Raw genomic sequence first — 21211 nt, forward strand, 5'->3', positions numbered from 1 at the left:
TCAGTCCAGGCAGACACCACAGGCTGGGCTTGGACACCCATCCCAGGAGGCCAATTAAAGACAAGAAATATATATACAATCACAAAGAGGAGCTTTACCCAATGTGTCCACACTGAGGAAAGAGACAGATAAAGGGGTCCAGTGATCCAAAAAAATCTATCCCTGGAGTTTAAATACAGGAAGAGTTGGAGCAAGAGACAGAAGATGCATAATTAAACAGTCCTGGTCAAGGTATATGATCCTGCCGTCATCCTCACACAAGTTCTCCCGGGGAAGTCTAAAGATATCCATAAACGCTGGTTCTCAGGAGCGTTGCTGACCTAGGATACAGCCCCACCCCTGTAGAGAACACCATTATGAGGTGGGGGCCTCTTCCAGGAGGCTTTGGTCTTCGTGGAATCTTCCTGAGTTTAAGACATGACCTCTCTGAGCCTTTAGCCCTGAAAACCAACACGACCAGTTAGGTAGCCAGGCACTCACGGAGTGATTACAATGTCTCTGATGGCCAAACCAGGGTCTGAACCAAAGAAAAGGAGACACAATAATCTGAAGAGAGTAGGGCCAGGCTTCCCCTAGCTTTTAGCTACTCTGTGGGCCCTTGAGAGGGCTCCGTGCTTTTTAGCACAAGCAACTTCAGAGCCTGTTTCATGATGGGACAAACTTCTTTTTTTCTTTAACCCTTGCCATTCTGGCAAGGAACTTGTTTCTTAGTACTTCTTGGTTTGTTTAGGAGCTCAGTTTTCCCTGTCTTCCTTTGCAAGTCTTTCCCTCTTTAGCAGTGGGATCTATGTGGAGGAACTCTAGGCAAGTATGGTCAGAGTGAAAGGGAGCCCTCACTCCCCAGGTGGTTCCAGACTCTCTAGTCCCTAAAGGCTATTTGGAACCTTGTGGTCTGGGGAGAGGCCTAGGGAACTGTGACCTGGACAGGTCAAGTAGCCAGCGAAAAGCCTGCGAACTTCCATCCTATTCCTCTAACCTGACTGGATCCAGAGCCGTGTGAGTGCTGTCTGTCTGTGGAGACCTGAGACCCTGCTGTCGCATGGATTCTTGGAATGTATCTGCAGCGTTGCAGCATTTGAGGGAAACAGTCATGGGATGGCTGCCAAATTTACCACCTACTTTCCCCCCAACACTGCATATCAACCTCATCCTTCAACGTGCAAAACTCCCCACAAAAATCATGTTTATGGAAATTATATCACCATGGCAACCGTAAAGGTCTCACAAGTATTTTTAAAATAGCAAATTAACCAAAACCCACTTACAAAAAAAAAAAAATATCTAAAATCTGTTCCTTTATGGGCATTAACGAACACATGGGACTCAAACAAAACACACAACATGTTCGATGGTGGAAAAGTCAGTAAAAAAGGGCTTTTGACTCCGGATAAATTGGGAGCAGAGGGCCAACCCCCATAGAGCACAGTTCGGCTTTTCTAGGAAGAGGTTGGACTTTGGATTTATTCTGGAAAATGGCACCAAAGTCTTCTGGTGAAGAAGAGATGTGACTGAGAGACTCAAATTGCAAGATACTCATCGCTTCCTTTCTATTTTCATATCACTGATATTATTACCTTCCCCACTCTGCAAGACTATTCCATTTTTAACTCACAGGTTTTTAGCAGTTGCATAAGCCTCCACCACTGTGATTTAGCCTGGCTGAATCTCTCTTATAAAACCTGTTCATCTCAGAAGTCTGCCCACAAATCACCCGGGAAGGGGTGGGGGTGGGGGTGGGGCAGACTCATAAGAACCCAGTCAGAACCTCTCTGCTTTTTAAGTATGCGATTGATGTGGCTAGCAAAGGGGGGATGCTTTTAAATAAAAGATGCGCTAATTTTTTTTTTTGGTGTCTTTTCTAAGATTTAAAACGCAATGGGCGTGTTGTGATAACTCGACTCACAAGGGATCCCTGCGCGCTAGAACAATGCAAACACCAGGAGGCTTTTCCTGCGAGTGCAGTGAGGACAAGCAAACCTTGCAACTGATGGTTTCATTCCACACTGGGTCTCCAGGAGGGGAACCAGTAGCTGGGCAAGCAAGCAAGCAAAATGGTGGGTCCTGGGAGCGGGCAGGACACTGGACGCAGTGAGTACTTGCCTCCCTCCACCTCACAGCAGCCTTGCAGCAGCAGCACCTACACAAGCAGATGTTGCACCTTCCAAAATGGGGGCTCCAGGCAAAGGAAAGGATTGGCACTCCCATGAGGATTCAGGCTTCGACTAAATCCTGTTGTTGTAAGTGCTCAAGGCTGGAACAGGTGTCATAGAACTCTCAGAGCTAAGCAACCAAGATCCAGACTGCCCGGGGAGGAGCTTGGCTGGAGAGTCCTTTCTGCACCCTCTGAAGTGGCCATCCTTCCCAGAGTCAGCCTCTTCCCAGCTCACCTGGGACCATGGCATCTCCTGAGCACTGAGAGCCATCTGGAAGCTCATGCTTTTCAGACAACAGGAGGCTCAGGCTCTAGAGCTGGCTGTTCCTACAGGAGGAAGAAAGTGGAAACCAACTTCATGAAAAGCAGAGGGTGAAAGGAGGGGTGCAGTGTAAGCCAGGGCTGGCAGCCCAAGGTTCCATGGTCCAGTTGCGGCATGTGAGATGCAAACCCTAAATTGGAGGAGCTTAGAGCAGAAAGGAAAAGCTTATGTGCCTAGGCCTGAAGGGGTGGCCATAAGGGAAGGCTGGGTTGGAGAACAGAGCTGTAGACTGCAAGCCATAGTCATAGCCAACCAGCCAGTCAGAGGAAAGAAAAAAATGCCTGTGGTGGGTTGAATAGGAATGGCCCCCATAGACTCTCGTGTATAAATGCTTGGCCTATGGGGAGTGGCACTATTAGGAGGTACAGTGTGGTCTTGTTGGAGGAAGCGTGTCACTGTGGAAGTGGGCTTTGAGGTCTTAGAAGCTCAAGTCTGGCCAATGTGTCTCAGCCTCCTTCTGCTGCCTTTGGGTCAACATGTAGAACTCTCAGCAACTCCTCCAGCACCATGACTGCCCGAATGCCGCCATGCTTCTTCCCACCACGATAATGGACTAGACCTCTGAAACTGTGAGCCAGCCCTAATTAAATGTCTCCTTTATAAGAATTGCTTTGGTCATGGCGTCTCTTTAGAGCAATAGAAACCTTAAGACAAAGCCCAAACCCCAACGTCTCTCCTCTTCTCTACCTTGCCAGAACCTGCCTTAGAAGACACAGAGCTGAAGAGTGGTATGATACAGGCCCCAGAGGACAAAGTTCAGGTGCAGAGCAGGTCATAGGAGGATAGAAATAGACGAGGAGACAGAGAAGGCAGGGGGAGCGCATTCCCTAGTCCTCTCCCCACCTCTGTGAGGGCAGAACTTCTCATGCACTCAGAACCTAAAGCATAAGAAAGGTGGAAGTGGGGACCTTGGCTCCCACAGGGTGACACGAATCTCAGTGCCTCTGCACCTGATTTTATCTCCTTAACTATCTCGTCACAAACAAGAAAGCAGGGCTAATGACCTACATCAAATGGATAAAAAGTGGGGCTGGGTGGGAACAGTGGGCACCATCGTGGTAAGAGTACATTTACTGCAGAGTTGGAACAGGAGGTCAGGAAGCCAGGCCTCGGCCCAAAGGCACATTGCCCAGGTCATCACGTCAGCTGGAATGCTGGAATTCTATTTGGGGCTCTGCCCTGGGTCACGTGCTGGAGGAGACACACAGAAGTTTCAAAAAGACTGGATGAACCCACATGCTATATCAGAATGCCCCAAGTCAGAACAGCAAGCAGACCGGGTAACTTGGAAGAGTGAATTTCTGGTTTCTATACATACTGACTCTTCACTCTCCTATGATCTTTTCCCTTCACAGTTGGTGGCAGTCCCCAGAGGACCCATACAAACTGAACCAAGGAACCAGAAACAACCCATGGGAGTAGGACCACCCACCTCTCCCTCCCTGAGGGAGACACCTCCCCAGAGGACTTCCATCCTAACCTAAGGTAGACTTGGCTCTTGGGCCTCAGCAGAACCCACCACAGAGCTCTAAAACAACAGTGGCCCAGCCAGCCATAGGCCTAAGCAAGTCAGTATCAATGCATGACAAGCCCATAACACTGCTCTGTCTCCTTAGCCTCTGGTCCAAGTCAATCCCAAAGCTCTAAAGACCCTTAGGACCTATAAGTCTCAGGCTAGCCATGGGCAGCAAAGCCAGGACCACACAGGCCTCAGCCAGACCAAATCTCTGAGCTCAGGGCATGAGGCCGCCAACCTTTCTGTAGAAGAATCCAGAAGCGTAGCAGTTTGGCCCTAAGATGGTCATGTTTACTTTCTCTTCTGAGTCAGCCAGAGGGTGATTCCTGGACTCATTCCTTTTGTGTGTTCAACCCAAGTTACCCCTGTACGCAGCCAAGACCAAGGCTCACAATGCCAGGACTTGGCCTGGCTCAGGCACTGACTGCTGGTTTGAACTGGTCTCCCTGAGGCCCACGAATCATTCCTGGACTCCACATGAGATGAAAATTAACCAAGAAAAGAAAGCCATCCTGGTGGTGTGCTACCCACATCTGGTCCCGGTCTGGCTGAAGCATCAGAGTCTTGATTGGTCCCAAAGGACCTGTCAGGCCACCAAGTGGAATCTGGCCTTGTGCATTGCCTTTGAGGATGGGAAACTTGCCAGCACGACAGGCTGATGGGTGGAGGGCCACCTCAGACTCCCAGATAGTGGCAACTCTGAATGTCATGTGTCCTTAGAATTTTAATGGTAGGCACCCCAGGAGGATCTCCTTTGGGGACCTGGACAAATGTCACCTGTGTCATGCCGCAAGGATGCTAAGAAAGAAGGTGTGATTGAGTAGGAACTGTATTTGGGATTTAGGTGCAATTTCTCTGTCTGAACAACATGGCTATATCTAGACTTTAGCTATATAACTTCTTTAACTTTTTGTTTTAAAATACGTTCAAACTGGCAGGGAAAAAAATTCAAGGATTTTTCCAGATTTGGAAAACTACCAATAACTGACTGTCTACTCTGTCAGATTATCAATATCTAACATTTCTCTGTATTTACCTGGCCTTTCTTGCTTCTTTGTCCTCATCCTCCCTCCCTTCTTTCCTCCCTCCCTTCCTTTCTTCCTTTCTTTTTTCCTTCCTTCCTTTATTGCCTGCGTGGGGCAGGGGGAGGGGAAGCACAGTCTGAAGAACTGAGGATGAGCTCGAACCCCTGATCCTGAGGCCTCCACCTTCGGAGTGCTTGCATTTCAGGCATATGCCCATGACAACATTTTGGGGTGCTAAGGATCAAAGTCGGGTACTAGAGCTGGCTCTGCAAACGTTCTATCACCTAAGGTACATTTCCAGCCCCCCCCCCCTAACTATTTGTAAATAGGTTGCTGACTTCATGGCCCTTCATGCCTGCATACATTGGTATAATTTTCTAGAGAACAGGGACACTCTCTTAAATATTTATAGCACAATTATAGAACTTAGGATGCTTAATATTATAGATTATCAAGTGTACAGCCTGTGGTCCTGTTTTGTCAGTTTTCTCAGGGTCCGTACTGGTATCCTTTTCTTCTCCAGCTCAGAATCTAGTCCAAGGTAACACTTGCCTATCACTGTGTAGACCAGGCTAGCCTCACCACAGGATCTAGTCCAAGACTACTTTTTCCTGTCACTGTGTAGACTAGACTAGCCTCAAACTTGCAGCCATTTTCCTGTTCTGCCTCCTTAGAGCTGGGATTACACATGTGTGCCACCTCACTTGGCTTGTTGTCATGTCTTTAAATTCCTTTAGTGCTTTCATGATGATTTTTATGACTCAGTTTGAATTGTCCGATGTATTTTCATGAATAAAGTCAGGTTACTCAAAACCAGAGTTCACATCAGGAGCTACAGGGTGTCCTCCTGTACATTACTTGGTGACATTAGCCTTTAAGAAGTGTTAGTTATCCTCCACCATGAAACTCATCTGTCATTAGTTTAGCAGCTTTGGTGTACTTGCAGGGTTGGGCAAGCATCGCCACTCTCATTTTCAGGATCCTGGGGATGTTCCATTGTCTCACACACATTAGTGCCCGGTCCCTACTTCCCACAAGCTCAACACCACTTCCCACCATCTGCTTCCTGTCTTTATTAAGACTGACACACTCAGGACTGGAAAGATTGCTTCATGGTTAAGAACACTGATTGCTCTTCTGGAAGACTCGGGTGTTACTCCCAGCACCCACATGACGGCTCATGATACTCTCTAACTTTCTTTCCAGGGACCCCAGAGTCCTCTTCTGGCCTTTGCTGGCACCACGCACTCACATGGTATACACATATGCATGCAGACAAAATGCACATGCACACAATAGTAGTAATAGTAATTTTTTAAAAGGTTGATCAACCCCTCCACTTCCTGAAAACTTATTGGTGGTTAGAAACACAACTTCGACGGACATGGCCGATGATGGGTAGTGGCCTCCAATGTGCCCCCCACAGATCAGATCACATGATCCTTAGTTCCACATTCCTCCTCTTTTGATAGTGTTGCAGTCTCACACTTCTCCCTCCATCACCCTCCCCCTACTTGGGGTCTTGAGAATGCTAAACTACTCCCCTTTAGTCCAGGAAGACAGAGACACGGTGGAAATGTGTGCCTCTTGAATAAGGGCATGCTAGGTTCAAAGAGCAAGGACCCCGTTTTTGTCAGCTCTTCACTACCATAACCAAATACCTGAGAAAATGAACCTAAAGGAAGGAAGGTTTGTTTTGGCTCATGGTTTCAGGGGCTCCTGCCCATGGTTGTTTGGCTCTGTCTGTTGCTCTTGGGCCTGTGGCAGATGAGACAGCACCTGAAGTGGAGGAAGCCTGAGGTGGATAGAGTTGTTTACCCCTTGGCAGCCAGGAAGCAAAGAGGGGGGAAGTGGCTGGGGTCTCAACATTGCCTTTAGGGGAATGCCCCTTTAAGGCCCCATCACTTAACTTCCCCCCACTAAGACCCACTTCTTAAAGGTTCCACCACCTCCTAAAACTATCACAGGCTGGGGACGAAGCCTCAGACCTCTGAGGGACACTTATTCTAAACTATAGTAGGTCTACTCTACTCCCCACAGAGTAAGAATGCAAACGTTCACTCACTGGAAGAACAGAAAGCGTCACAGGAAGTAGAAGGTTAGTAAAGCACATATCAGTGACATGATTTCACAGGAGAGGGTTAAGATGGTCACAAAAGAACCAGTGTTTGAGGCAGAGAATAACTCAAGTGGATTGACCAACCCATCCGAGGAAAGAGGAGTTGACCTCGCTGGAATGGTGAAGTCACTTTCTGGAGGAGGCTGCTTGAGATGGACTTGGGGGCTAAATAAGGGCTAGACAGTGAGGTAGAAGCAGAAAACAGATGGGGCTATCTAGACCTTTGAGGTCTAGTGTGGATTATGAACTTAGTTTGGAGAATGATGAGGAGTTACGGAGGGTTTCAGAATGGAGGACACAATGACCTGAGTTAAGACTCGGGCAGACATGCTCTTAACCCGCAACACAGAAATCCTACTACTGTTGCTTCTCCTGCCCCCAGCTTGACCTCATGGTGTCACTTACTCTGCAAGATGCCATCCATCTGACCAGGGCCAAGGGCAGGGTCAGAGAGAGTTCATTGTTACTTACCATGTTCACTCCTGTGTTCAGTGTGTTAGGGGTACTGTATCACCCTGCCCCTATTGAGAAAGGGTCCCACATGGGAACATGCTTCTTTTAAAAAGAAGCCAACAGCCTTCCAGCAAATGGCCCTTAGCCTCTAAGCTGTGGTGCTAACTAAGGTAGCTTTGCTGTCTGAGCTGGTGGGACACTCACATCCATGCCTGGTTCTGGGCAGCAAGACCTAAGATCCACGCATTGCTCTGCTGCAAGGGCACCTGAAGGAGGAACTTCTTGGCACATAAAGCTTCGAGACTTCTCAACAAAGACTTGTGTGGCATTGTGTACTAATGTATATAAGCATTTATATCGACACACTAAGTCTCTTATGAAAATGAGGTAAGAAGGTACTGACAGCTCCAGCTTAGCCATCCTCTGCTGGTCCAATGGCTGTGTGATTGCCCACAGGGCTTACACTCAAGCATCTCCTTAATTAACACATATCTAGTGACCCTCCAGGAACCACCCCAGAAAAACCATGAGGCTGGGATGATGGATGGGGATGATGGGTGGCGGAGTAGAGATGAGCACTGGGGAGAAAGGGTAGTCCCTTTCCTCATCTGTAAGTGGAACAGGTTAGACGGTCCTCCAGTTCCATTGTCTTAGAAAAGTTGGACCGTTTGATCTGTGTCGATTTCTCCACAGACAAATGTCTTCCACGCAAACCAAATTCCTTTTTGCTTCAAGGTTAAACTTCGCAGTCAACCAGATTAACGAAGTGCTCAGCTCAAGAGAGAACCCTGGCTGTGGGCCCCACTCATTCATGTTCAAGAACCATCCTGATTTACCACCCATTCATGTTCAAGGTCACCCTGATCTTGTGTCTTCTTAAAAACAAGTGTATAATTAGTCCTACATTCAGCCTCTAATGGGGAAAATATTGTCCCTATCCCATTTGAGAAAAGAACCTCCATCTACCCAGTGGCACTAAAGTTCGGTTCTCATAAAGACGGTTCCATGCCAAAGGCGCATCTAACCCCAACTGATAGCTTCAAGCCACCAAGCCACCACCATGACCCAACTGATAATTTCAAAACACCAAGCCACCACCATGCATGCCTCAAGGATGTACAAGCAAGGAGTTTTAAACATATGCAGGAACTTCCAATTTATAGCAAAATAACCATAGGCAAAGCTTCAGAGGTAGTGTGTGTGCATGTGCATGTGTGTGTGTATGTGCATGTGTTTGTGTGTGTGTATGTGTATGTGTATTTGTGTGAGTGCATGTGAGTGTTTGTGTGTACACATATGTGTCCCCTCATTCACCACTTGACTGTCTGCATGGCCTTTTGACAGATTGTAAAGTTAGCCTCAGGACCCATTCCTGGGATATGGAATATCACAGAGATAGATGCCTTCTTCGTGGTGTGTTGAACTAAATCTTGGAGACTCTTGGCTCTTCCTCTTGCCCTGCCATATTGGATGTAGCCTATCTGGTCAGGTACTGCTGTAGTCTGCATCTTGCTCTGAAGGCCCTCACCATGAAACCATTAGCCTAGTCAGAGGATTTTACAGCACGGGGGCATGCCCTTGGAGGGGACAGTGAGGCTTCTTTTTCTCTCTCTTTTGAGCAGCTTTTCTCTCCAGGGGAGAACTTGACTCCACTACGTGTTCCTGCCGTGATGTTGCTGCCTTAGCACAGTCCCAAAGCATGCACTGACAACTCCAAGACCATGAGCCAAAATAGACCCTTTCCCTTTGTAAGCCGATCATCTCAGGTACTCTGCTAAAATAGCAGGAAGCTGAATGGCACAAATGTCCAGAAGGGATTCCCAGGTGTTGGCTCCCCAAGATTCAAGGGAAGACGATGGATGATGAGCAGGGATAATTGCCAGATGAACGATATTGTAGGATGTCATACAGGTGAAGGCAGGTACAAGATAGAATGAGGCCTGTCATTGGACGAGGAGGAAGGATGGGCAGGAGAAAAGTTTTAGAGAGAGGAAGAGACTGGAGGAGGCAGGAGAAGCAGTGTCGAGAACATGGAGGCAGATGTTAAGATTCCTCTCTGCACATTTACAGGTTGTTATGAATATTCTTAAGGGATGGATGTGTACAGGGCTTTGTATAGCTAGATGGGCAATTATATCTTATCAGAAGTTATTGTGTTGTGTGTTCTTTCATGTGGAGATTTAAGTTTAAGAGAGCATGTGGCGGCTAGAGATACTAGGCTGTCATGGAATTAGGATGTGTATGTCTGGCATGGTGGCAACCTGCCTTGGGAACTAGATGGGTGGAGAGATTGTCGCCAGACTCAGAGAGAAGCCATCAGCAGTGTGATATGGGATAGAGCAAAGCGGGTGAGAGGCTTTGCTGACTGAGATGAAGACATCCAACAGATATCTTGGGGCACTACGATGCCGGATCTAGTGTGGGGTAAAAGACAGCTTTTTTATAATTTTATAGCAACATGATATGTCCAGTTCCAGTGTCAGTGTGAGAAAGATCCCTTCAATGACCTTAAGAACAAAGTTGATGTTGCCATATAATGAATGATGGAATTTCTAACCATTGAGCATCTTTCTTTCCTCCTTCCTTCCTTCCTTCCTTCCTTCCTCCCTTCCTTCCCTCCCTCCCTCACTCCTCCTTCCTTCCTTCTTTTCTTCCTTCCTTCCTTCTTATCTTTCTTGTTAACAAAGCATGGTCATCTGTGGGGAGGCCAGGTAGGCAGAAGAGCTCAAAGAGGCTAAGTGAGCTGCTCACAGGTCCCTACCACCCGGGAAGCACATGAGGGACCACACTTGGGTTTGAAGCCTTCTGGTTCGCACTCTGTCCATGACACGTTGTGGCAGGGTGAATCTGACAGAGAATTGGAAGCATCTTGTCCAGTACCCACCCTGTTGTTCTGGGCTTGTTGCTTCCTCCCCTTCCTTCCTTTTCTTCCCTTCTTCCTTTGTTTTGTTCTATTCTTATTTTGACTTCAGAGGGCTCTCACCATGCAGCCCAGGCTGGCCTCACACTCATGATCCTCCTGTCTCTGAATCTCGAGTACTGGGATCGCAGGCACAGGCAACACCAGTCTCCCTGATGCTCATTCTCCAGGTCTCCAAGTTTCCCAGGAAAAGAATCCTCTCACTGCAGCTGACTAATTAGGGTGCAGTCTGCACTCCTAAGAGCACACACCCCATTCTAGTGGCCTCCCTTCTCGGGGTGACAATTGGCTGCTGAGTGCTGGAATCCATCTACTGTGCCTTGGGATTCAAGCTCCAGAGAGCAAAGCTGTCACATAGTAGGTGCATAGCACAGGTCTGTGGAAAGGCAGTCACACATCAGCTTCTTTGCTTGGCAGGCTGCCTCCTCGTCACTGAAACACCCCTGGCAGCATCCGCTCTTAGCTACAGTTAGCTTCCAAGTCATATCTCAGAGAGAAACATGAGCGCCGCTTACACAACCACTTGAAATTCTGCAGGTGTAAAACACAAGCTGGATTTTATCAGCTTTTGAAAGCTTATCGCACACCAAAAGGAACACTAAAGTCTCACTGGTAACTTAGTGTTGGCTAGATATTGAAGTGATAGGACTTTAGCTATATATGACGTGAAATATATTGTTAAGTTATATCTTTTTTTAACCTTCTGGACTTTAGGTACGAGAAACTGTTGAAGTCCTATAAAATTCTTATAAAATCTGAAAAATCTGACCTAAGGTTATACAAATTATAACAAGATTTGAGATTTTACTGAGTGCTGTAGGAGCTATTTGGGGGAGGAGGGTTAGTTTGGTTAAATTGTGTGTGTGTGTGTGTGTGTGTGTGTGTGTGTGTGTGTTTGCTTGCTTGCTTGTTTTGAGAGTTCGAAAACAAGAATGAAATCATCTAACTTAGTCACATTTCTAAAGACTGATCTAGCTGATGTGTTGAGAACAAACTGCAAGAGACACCAATAAGGGGTGAACCATGAAGGCAAGAAGACCATTAAGAAGCCATCAAATGCTGGACAGATGACTCAGTAGTTAAGAGCGTTGGTTTGAACCCAGCATCTACTTAGTGGTTCAAAACCATCTGTAACTCCAGTCACAGGTGATCCGACGCCCTCTTCTGGCTTCCAGAGACACTGCATGTCTGGTACACAGACATACACACAGGCAAGACACCCATACACATAGAATGAAAGAAATATTTTTTAAAGAAACTGTCAAAGAGAATTGTGTGCTGGGGCTCAGGAAGCCTGCCTGGACCGCAGGGTGAGACCCTTTCACAAAATCCAGCAGGCCAGAGACATGGTTTAATGGGTAAAACGCTTACTGTGAGAACAAGAACCTGAATTCAAATCCCCAGAGTTCATGTAAAAGCCAAGAGCATGGTGGGAGTACCAAGAGCTTCTGTAACCAGGACTCTAAGGGCAGATGAGAGGTGAGGAAAGGAGAATTTCAAAAGCTCAAAGTCTACTTAGTGTGTGCATCAGAAAAAACAATAGAGACCTTGTTTCAAATAAAGTAGAAGGTGAGGACTGATGCCTGGGTCGTTCTCTAATGCCCACATGCATGCTGTGTACACTGTACACACACACACACACACACACACATGGAATCCCCACATAATAGACACATACGTGTACATACAGAGAGACTCCCCACATAATAGACACATACGTGTACATACAGAGAGACTACACACACATAGCATCTTCACATGATAGGCACATATGTGCACACACAGACTATACACACACAAAACACCCCCACATAATACACACACATATGTGCACACACAGACTATACATACACAAAGACAGCCACATAATCCACACACATATGTATACACAAACATGCACTGTTCACACACACACATGCAGCTTTCACACACACGCAGCTATCACAGTAGTTTGGTTTAGGCTAGAGAGCAGTAAGAAGTTGTCAGGTATAGAGTTTGAAAGCAGATAGGAGCACCTTCCAGATATGGGTGAGAGGGAGGGAGCATGGGGCAAGGGTGAGCCCTGCTTCCAGCCTGGGACATTCACTGGAATGAAGAAAGGGACTAGAAAGGTTTGGGGGAAGAGCAGGCATTGGTTTCTGCAAAGGCCAAGCCTGAGATGCCCTGTGGTTTGGGAGGGAGGGGCTGGGTTGGATATGAGACTCTCAGGTTTGAGGCAGGGGCTGATCTAGGGCTCTGAGCTTGAAAGTCATCATCATGGAGCTGTGATTTAAAGCCAAGGCAGCAAGTGTGGGCAGAAGAGAGAAGATCAAAGTCAAGATGGAGGCCCCAGGGAACTCCCACGTCTAGAGGTTGCAGAGCGGAGCAAAGGAAACGAAGGAACCATGGGGAAAGGGAACCTGAAGCCAAATGAAGAAAACACTTCAAGGAGCAATAAGCAGAGTCCAAGGCTGATCAGCGGTCCAGGAAGGAGGAGCACAGGAGTGGCCCCTGGACTCAGCAACCTGGAGGAGAATAGTGAGAGACAGCTAGGTAGATAACAGGTGCAAAAAAACCTTAGAAAGAGGGAGAACATACCAGAGACCACAAACGTGGACAGCAACACTTTCGGAGAGTTTCCTACACAAGGGAGTACAGAACTATAAAACGGCCCCAGCCTACGCATAATCAAGATCTGCCTTTGAAGGATGAGACACAATTTCTGCATGTATTCACGCTGCTGGGATGAACCAGAAGACGGGAAGAAATAACGCCAGTTCTTCATCTTCCTAATCTCCAAGGAGCGTGCGTACTGCTGTTCCTGCCTCTTCGCTTACAGACTGTTTCCTGGCTTTCTGCTATGAGACACGACAATCGGCTTGGCGTGTCTCCCTTTATTCTTGTTCTGACTTTATCCCAGCATCCCACCATTGCTCTGTCACACCAACATCTACAAGTGCAATTTATCTAATGGTCACCCTGGTACCCACTACTAACCTATCACCTATAAAAAGCGTCTCTTGGCTCCCCACCATATAGAATGGCATCACTGATACCCCTGACCTATCCACTACCTGCCAGTCAGCTTCCACACATGTTCCAGGACTGTAATAATGAAAACTAACAACATTCTAGTTCCAACTGAGGTCTCACAAGGCATGCCCTACTTCCAATGTGCTGGGACTCGGGCTCTGCGACTGAGGACACAACCTCACAGCGCCTCTTACGGGATCTGTTCGGAACAGATCATCACTTCTGCTTATATGCAGTTGGACAAGGCAGATCACAAGCCAAGCCCAGTATCAATGGGCAGAGAAGGAGGTAGTCTCCAGATACCAGAGGCGGACAAGCCATGTGGCACGGGGCGAGACTGCAGCTTTCATTCAAGATGAAGAATTGGGAACTATGGTTTTAGACGCCCTACCCCTCACCCCTCAGCCTCCCGCATCTTTCTTGTGTTTTCTTGTGTTTCCTGTTTTCTTGTGTTGTCTGACTTCTCTAGGCTGTTTTTCTTCTCGTCTTGTAAAGGTGGGAAGTTTCTGCAGGTAGTTCACGTGTGGTCTGCAGGGAGCTGTTGGTTTTAGAAGGTGGGCCCCACAAGGCAGAATTTACATCATTATAACCAAGCCAACACTCCCACTCTAGACCCAAAGAGCTCATACCCTGTAGCACTGCATGGGGATGTTACCACACCGCCTCAGAAGATCCCTTCTCACAGCCTATCGCTTACACTACCCGTGGGTGGGACATGCTTTAGCCTCTGCCACTCATGACTCTAAGCATGGTTTGTTCTCACGAAGTTTCTGACTGCCTTTCTTTTTTTTTCTCACAGATAGGAGAAGCATGCCTTATACGACACACCCCCATGACAGCAGCCCCCAAAGTCTTTCCCAGCCATTGTTTGAAATCTTCCTCCTTTCTGTAGCCAAAGGACTTCTGATCTAACTGAGCAGGTGTCTCTACACTTGGATCTTAATGCTTCTGCATTACTACAGTTACCAACTGTCTTTTCTCTCTCTCTTCCTCTCTCTTCCTCTCTCTCTCCCTCTTTCTTCTTTTCTCCCCCCTCTCTTCCTCTCTTCATCTCTTCCTCTCTTCCTCTCTTCCTCTCTTCCTCTCTCTCCCTCTCTTCCTCTCTTCCTCTTTCTCCCTCTCTCTCTTCCTCTCTCTTCTTCTCTCCTTCTCTCTCTTCCCTCTCTTCCTCTCTCTCTCCCTCTCTCTCTTCCTCTCTCTCTTCCTCTCTCTCTCCCTCCCTCCCCCCCTTTCTTTCTGTTTTTATACAGAGTCTTGTTTACTAATGTAGCTCAGCCCTCAGCCTTAAATTTGGAATTCTCCTGTACCAGCCTCCCGAGTGAGGGCTTGCAGGTATAAACCACTAATTATTACGCAGGTATAAGCCAACTAATTGCCCTGTGTTTCTCCCGTTTGCATTATTTTTCCCATTAGAATCCTAATTTTTTGTGCTTTCCCAGTAATCATCTCTACCATGTGGAATGTTGTGGTTTCATATCCCCCCTCAGAGCCCTCTTTAATGGGGCTCTCTACCCCTCCTACTCTAACGAATCCTGGCTGTCTTCCAGGCCGCTGAATAACTTCATCTCTTGGTTGCGTTTGCTGACTGGCCTTAGTAGTGCTACCATCCAGATGGATGGGCTCCTTTTGCTCTACTCCAGGTAGAGACTGTAAGTAGGCAATGAGAAGTTCTTTAACTGTGTTCACAGGCAGTTTTTATTGCTGCCCTCCCTGTGCTCCCTCCACTCAGCAGGCAGCCGCAGATAGCATCTTCCCATTGGAAGTCTCATCCAGGTCTCCAGGGCCAGGATCCTTAGCCCTGCACATGTTGCAGCTTCCATATAGACCTGGGCATTTAGAAGCCAGCCCTTGATAATCCTACAGTTTTGTTGTTTTAGACCTGGAAATTGGCGTTATTTAGCCCTTAACACAAGCCATTGTCAGAGCTCTTGACTTGGGGGTTCCCTAAGACCTTTGTCAATAAAGACTTTACAGCTCTCAAAAACAGGTGGTGGCAACACACACCTTTAATCTCAGCACAGAGAGGCAGAGGCAGGGGAATCTCTGAGTTCAGGGCCAGCCTGGTCTACAGAGTGAGTTCCAGGACACTCAGGGCTACAGAGAGAAATCACATCTTAAAAACACTAAAATAAAGGAAAAAAGACATTACAACTCTCTGAGACTTCTACAACCTGCAATTTCTCTTCTCTGCCTTGTGTAGTATTTATTTTCTTTAGTCTCAGCTCACTGCCTTCCCTTGCCTTCTCCCGGCCTTGACGACCTTCTTCTGATGCCCTAGCCAGGATCTCTGAAATCCTTCAGCTCCTTCTCCTGCTGTCAAGCAGACAGCTTCCTTATCACTAAAGCCAACTGTGAGCTTAAATTTTTAGCAGTGCTTAACACTAGCCCAGTGCCAAGGGAGAGATGGGTCTCCCTCCTCTGTCTCAGTAAAGCCCCTTATTTCTGAGCACCAATAAGGTCTTCTTCCTTCATGTACTTCCTGACTCTGCTGAGGAAGCATCTTTAAGGAACTCCCTTAAGAGGTCCGAGTAGGAAATAAGTCCCCTTGGTTCTCAAAACCTCAGGCCCCTTTCACTTGTATATTCTATAAAGGTGCTGGACCAGATGTTCCCTAACGCCTGCTCTGGGAGCATAATGTTGTCAGGGCCTGTTCATCCACAGCATCTGAGTTCAACGAGAAAATGTTAAGTAGCTGCTGTTCTCGAGGGGCTTGCAATTTCTTTACATGAACACATATAAATTCTCAAACAAGTACCAGAAAGTCATCAGTACGGAAGACGCTACAGAGTCGAGGCTGAACGGTCATCGATTGGAGCCTTGGGCTAAAGGAAAGAGCTGGAACCTGAGCTCACTTGAGGTGTTCCTGCTGGAAGGAACTGTAGTGTCTGCGTCTGCGCAGTGAGGTAGGGAGGCGTAGATGTTTGTGTGACGGTCAGTATATTAATGACCAACATTAGGCCGGAGGAGTAGTTAATGGCCAGTGGACAAGGCCTCCCTGTCACCTGCTCTGTCCCTCTGTGGCATCAACATTCATATCTCACCAAATCACAGCAGGTAATAATTTTTAAATATGGCAGCATAATGATGCCTTTACATGTCATCAGCAGACAAGTTTTCAGACCATTTCAGGATACACAATTAACTTTTATTTCATCTAGGAATATATGAGTGTGCTTATGTATATGACCTCCATATATACACCCTTGAAACATGGAGGACCTGACAATCATCGTTATCAGCAGTGTCCCTGAATTAGGATGACACTGCCTTTCCTCGCCATCCCATCACCAATAAATTAATTGACGTTTTCACTGGGACAATGGGAAGTGATTATAAGTCATATCTCCTTCCCGGGCACGCCCCAAGCAGGGAGCATCTTTCTTATGGCAAGATTTTATTCTCCAAGGAACACCATGTACTGGCTGGTTTTGTGTGCCAACTTGACATAAGCTGGAGTCATCACAGAGCAAGGAGCCTCCCTTGAGGAAATGCTTCCATGAGACCCAGCTGTAAGGCATTTTCTCCGTTAGTGATCAAGGGTGGGAGGACCAATTATGGATGGTGCCATCCCTGGGCTGGTGGTCTTAGGTTCTATAAGAGAGCAAGCTGAGCAAGTCAGGGGGAGCAAGCCAGTAAGCAGCACGGCCTCTGGATCAGCTGATGCAGGTTCCTGCCCTGTGTGAGTTCCTGTCCTGACTTCCTTTGGTGATGAACAGCAGTGTGGAAGTGTGAGCTGAATAAACCCTTTCCTCCCCAACTTGCTTCTTGGTCCTGATGTTTTGTGCAGGAATACAAAGTCTGACTAAGACACACCACATGGATGGAGAGAGGCCTGGAGGGTTTACAGGATGTGGCGTCTCCAAGGCAGGTCTCCCAGACTGATAATGGTCCTGAGACACCAGCAACACGGGGTAGTGGATAGTTTTCATTCAGTCAGTGCCGGCTCCCATTTTGTTGCAAGAAATAAAAGAAAAAATAAAAAAAGAAAGAAAAGAGAAAAGGAAAGAACTTGCAAGGAAGGGGATTTCCAGCAGAAAGAAAGAATCTTTGTGTCAGTGTTCTGAGCAGTCTCTAAAGAGTGGCTGCTGTAGGGAGGGGGAGGAATGCATGAGGCCACGGGATGAATTTTCCAACTACTTCTCTTGAAAGTGTCCTCTAACAACCCCCACCAGAAGAATTACCTACTGCTAAAACTCTCTGTGCCTGCTTCCCTCCTAACACTGAGCAAACTCAGAGTTTATATTATTCTCCTGCACAGGCTCTGGTCTTGGCTGCTTAATTCATCCGCACATTCCCAGCACCTGGCATATGGTGATGCCGGCTTTGGCCCAGTGAATGGGTAGATGGATTAGAAGAAGCAGCATTTCATCAAAGAGTAGAAGAATCGGTCTGAATAATCAGATGGCTCTCGAGCTTTGAGCAAGCCAGAAGGATTAGCAGATGCAGACCTGGGCCAAGAGGAGGACTTCCAGGAGCTGAAGCCATCCAAACCACTCCCTAGCCAGGGCAGTAGAGGCAGCAAGGAAAAAAAAAAATGCTTCCAAGGTCTGTGGTGCAGAGAGAAGCAGAGAAATGAGGAGCACTCAGAAACAGAGCTGCCAGGGCGCCAGCTACCTCACCCCAGACACAAGACAAACGGACAAAGCAGAGTGTGGCGGCTTACAATTCCAGCACATGGAAGGCCGAGGCAGGAGGACTGCTTTGAGTTTGTGGCCCGCCTAGGCTCTCTAGCAAGTACCAGGACAGCCAGAAATGCACGACAAGACCTTTATCTGAAAAAGAAAAGAGAAGTACGGAACACGTGCGCGCGCACACACACACACACACACACACACACACAACACACACACACACAGAGACAGAAAGACAGAGAGACAGAGACAGAGAGACAGAGACAGAGACAGAGACAGAAAGACAGAGAGAGATAGAGACAGAGACAGAGAACAGGACGAGTGGATCCATTTGTAGCATGTTTTCTGTGACCAGCCTTGTGCTTTTTGACAGCTCACATTCAATCAGCCCAGTCTCCTGAAGAACCAAGCATCGCAGACTTACAGACAAGAAGCCCAACCTACCAAGGGCCTGAGATCTTCCATTCCTTGTGGGTAAGTACCAAAGCCTTCACCAATGCCTGGGCTGAAAACATACTTTTCCACATTTCACATTTCTCTATTTCTTGGGTAGTTTATTTCTTTCTATCCAAGTTGCTTAGAAGTGTTTGTGTGTGTGTGTGTGTGTGTGTGTGTGTGTGTCTGTGTGTGTGTGCGCGTGCGCACACATGTACTTTAGAAGTAAAGAATCCTACAGGATTCTGATCTACGAACGGAACTGTGAAGGAGGGAAAGCTAAACCATGAGGTAAAGTTTTAGAGGCAAGTAGAGTGGAGGCTATCTCGGCAGCAGGCTTAGGGTAGAAAGTGCTTCACACTGAGGACACGCACTGGTGCAATCAGGAGCAGGTGGCCCTGATTACTTCCTTGGGCTGGTTTCCCACAAGCGCACTTCCCTCTCCAGCAGCACCGTAGTGCACCCCTACCCACCTGATTCTTTGTTTTCTCAAAGTCTATATTAGGATGTTGTTAGTTCAACGCTTAAAATTCTAACAGCATGCACCATTGGTATCCTCAGGGAGACGGACAGGTGGTCTGGCTTTACTCTGGAGGTGGACATTGCTGACGCATGGACATTAACACCAGCTTGCCTCCCTGCAGTAGTTTATGGAGTTGGCCTGATGACTGGAACTGTGAGGCAGTCTGCTAGATTCATCACTCAGGGGAGAAGCCCAATTAAAGGCTCTGACTTTTCACTCAGATGGGACTCCTAGCCACAGCATCCCTCCAGGACTTAGGAGTCCAGGCAAAACCAACAGGTCCGGTTTTAGTGGGTGTGGCCTTCAAAATCACCACAGAAGAGGTCCCTGCTGAGCAAGGTCATGAGAAAGGCCAGAGTTAAACGAAAGGCCACTTCTCGCTGACCTCTGCTTTTGGGAACATTGCAACCATGCACAGGCAACTAGCTGGCTGGCAGCGGCAGGCTCTCTGAAGAACACACGGGACGCATGTTTCTGCAGCCCTGCACGCTGCTGAGGGGGACGCCTCCTTGGTGTGCAGGGTCCACTTGAGATCAAGTTGGAAGTGGGGGAGGGACGTGCAGGCAGAGATGGGGGCTGGAGAGAGGCGATCAAGAAAGCTCTCATTCCCTAATTCTACTCACCCTTAGGCACTATTTGGGGACAGCAATGGCACTGGGGTGTGTCCGGGCAGCCAGAGCCTAATACAGACTTATTGAGGTGCACGGCTCACTTTATTACCGGCTCACATACAGTCCAAATCCACATGCGTGCAAACTGAGTAATAAAATCACCCTCTTCCCTTAGTGTACTGCGGGGTGTCAGAGAGAAATGCAGGCACCAAGAAAAGAGACTCTGGCTAAAAAACTGTCACCTCCACAGGCCCTGCACAGTGTGAAAGCGTGACCTGGTGCAGCGTGTCTCCTGGAACTGTGTGTTGCCCTTCCCCCAGCTCAACTGAGTTCTCAGACTCCCTGGAGCCTGGTCAACCCATCACGGCCATAAGTTCTTCCTGCTCTGGCTCTTCTGCTCCCGAAGTAATGGGATCACAGAAAGACCTGCTTGATGGGGAAGAAGGGCCAAGATTCCACTCTCCTGGACGGTAGCCTAGCCTGGAGCCGTCGGGTCTCTGCTAGGGGCCCCAAGATTCTCTGTTAAGTTTATAGCTCTTCTGTGCCTGGCCACCTCGCTTGTGGGTCGGAGACCTCCAGCGTGGTACCTCTCCTCTAGGATGCCCACTCCACAGGCTTCAGCCACCTGCTAGAGAACAACCGTGGGAGCACAGCCTGAAGCTGGTGGGCACATCCACGGGTCTCAAGCCAGCGCCTACCTCTGCTCTGCCCGCTCTTCAGGCAGCCCAGGTCACAGTGACCGCAGAGGTTAAAGGGGTCACAAGGGTCGTCCCCCTCACCCCCCCTCGCCCAACACACACACACTTCTTACCCAATCCCGGCACGAAAGTGTTGAGGAAAAGACAGATGACAGCCACCGGGAAGGGCATGTAGGGGATGGCGGCACGCAGGGGTCCCTTCTTCTCGCGAACCTGCACGACCACCCCACTGGACGACGATGCCCCCCGGGGATCTGCCGCTGCCACCGCCGCCGCCGCCGCCGCAGTCTCAGCGTCTTTGTGCAAAGGCTCCATGGCTGGACGCGCTCTCCAGGAACCCGGCAGCCGCCCAGGGCACCAGGGCAGACGACGGCCGGCTGCGGGCTCCGGGCTGCGCGCAATGCGCCCTTCTCAGGAGGCCAGTGCGCTCCGGGTGCTGTGAGGCTGGCGGAGAAGCCCGCCCTCCCGCGCTCCACGCCCCCACTCCGGGCGGAGGGCGGGAGGGGCAGCGTGACACTTTGTGACAGCGCTCCCTCGCCCCTCCCCTCCGGGCCCCTTCCCCGCCCCCTCCACACCTCTCTGCAAAGCCAGCAATGGAGACCCCGGCGAGGGAAGAAAGCGCAAGGATGCTGGTGGTCGAGGTACCTAGAGGGATGGACACGCCTCACCCTCCTTGCACAGGTGAACTGAGAACCTCACCCAAGGTCCTCAAGAGCTGGGCGTGCACGAGGCTGATCCAGTTGGAAAAGCCTCAAGGTTGAGTCTCTCTTCTGGAGTGTGCATTTAATGCAAGG

General features: G+C 48.5%; 1 protein-coding gene across 1 annotated transcript in view; it reads right to left on the reverse strand.

Moving 5' to 3' along the window:
- Stum (stum, mechanosensory transduction mediator homolog) overlaps window positions 1–20932 on the reverse strand; it is a 55024-nt gene extending 34092 nt beyond the window's left edge. The window contains exon 1 of the mRNA XM_006250416.5: window positions 20531–20932. Coding sequence (XP_006250478.1) covers window positions 20531–20732 — 202 coding nt within the window. The 5' untranslated portion in view covers window positions 20733–20932. The remainder of the gene's footprint in view (window positions 1–20530) is intronic.
- Between the last annotated feature and the right edge of the window lie 279 nt (window positions 20933–21211).

Source organism: Rattus norvegicus, chromosome 13, assembly GCF_036323735.1.
Source record: "Rattus norvegicus strain BN/NHsdMcwi chromosome 13, GRCr8, whole genome shotgun sequence".
In the NCBI taxonomy this organism is placed as follows: domain Eukaryota; kingdom Metazoa; phylum Chordata; class Mammalia; order Rodentia; family Muridae; genus Rattus; species Rattus norvegicus.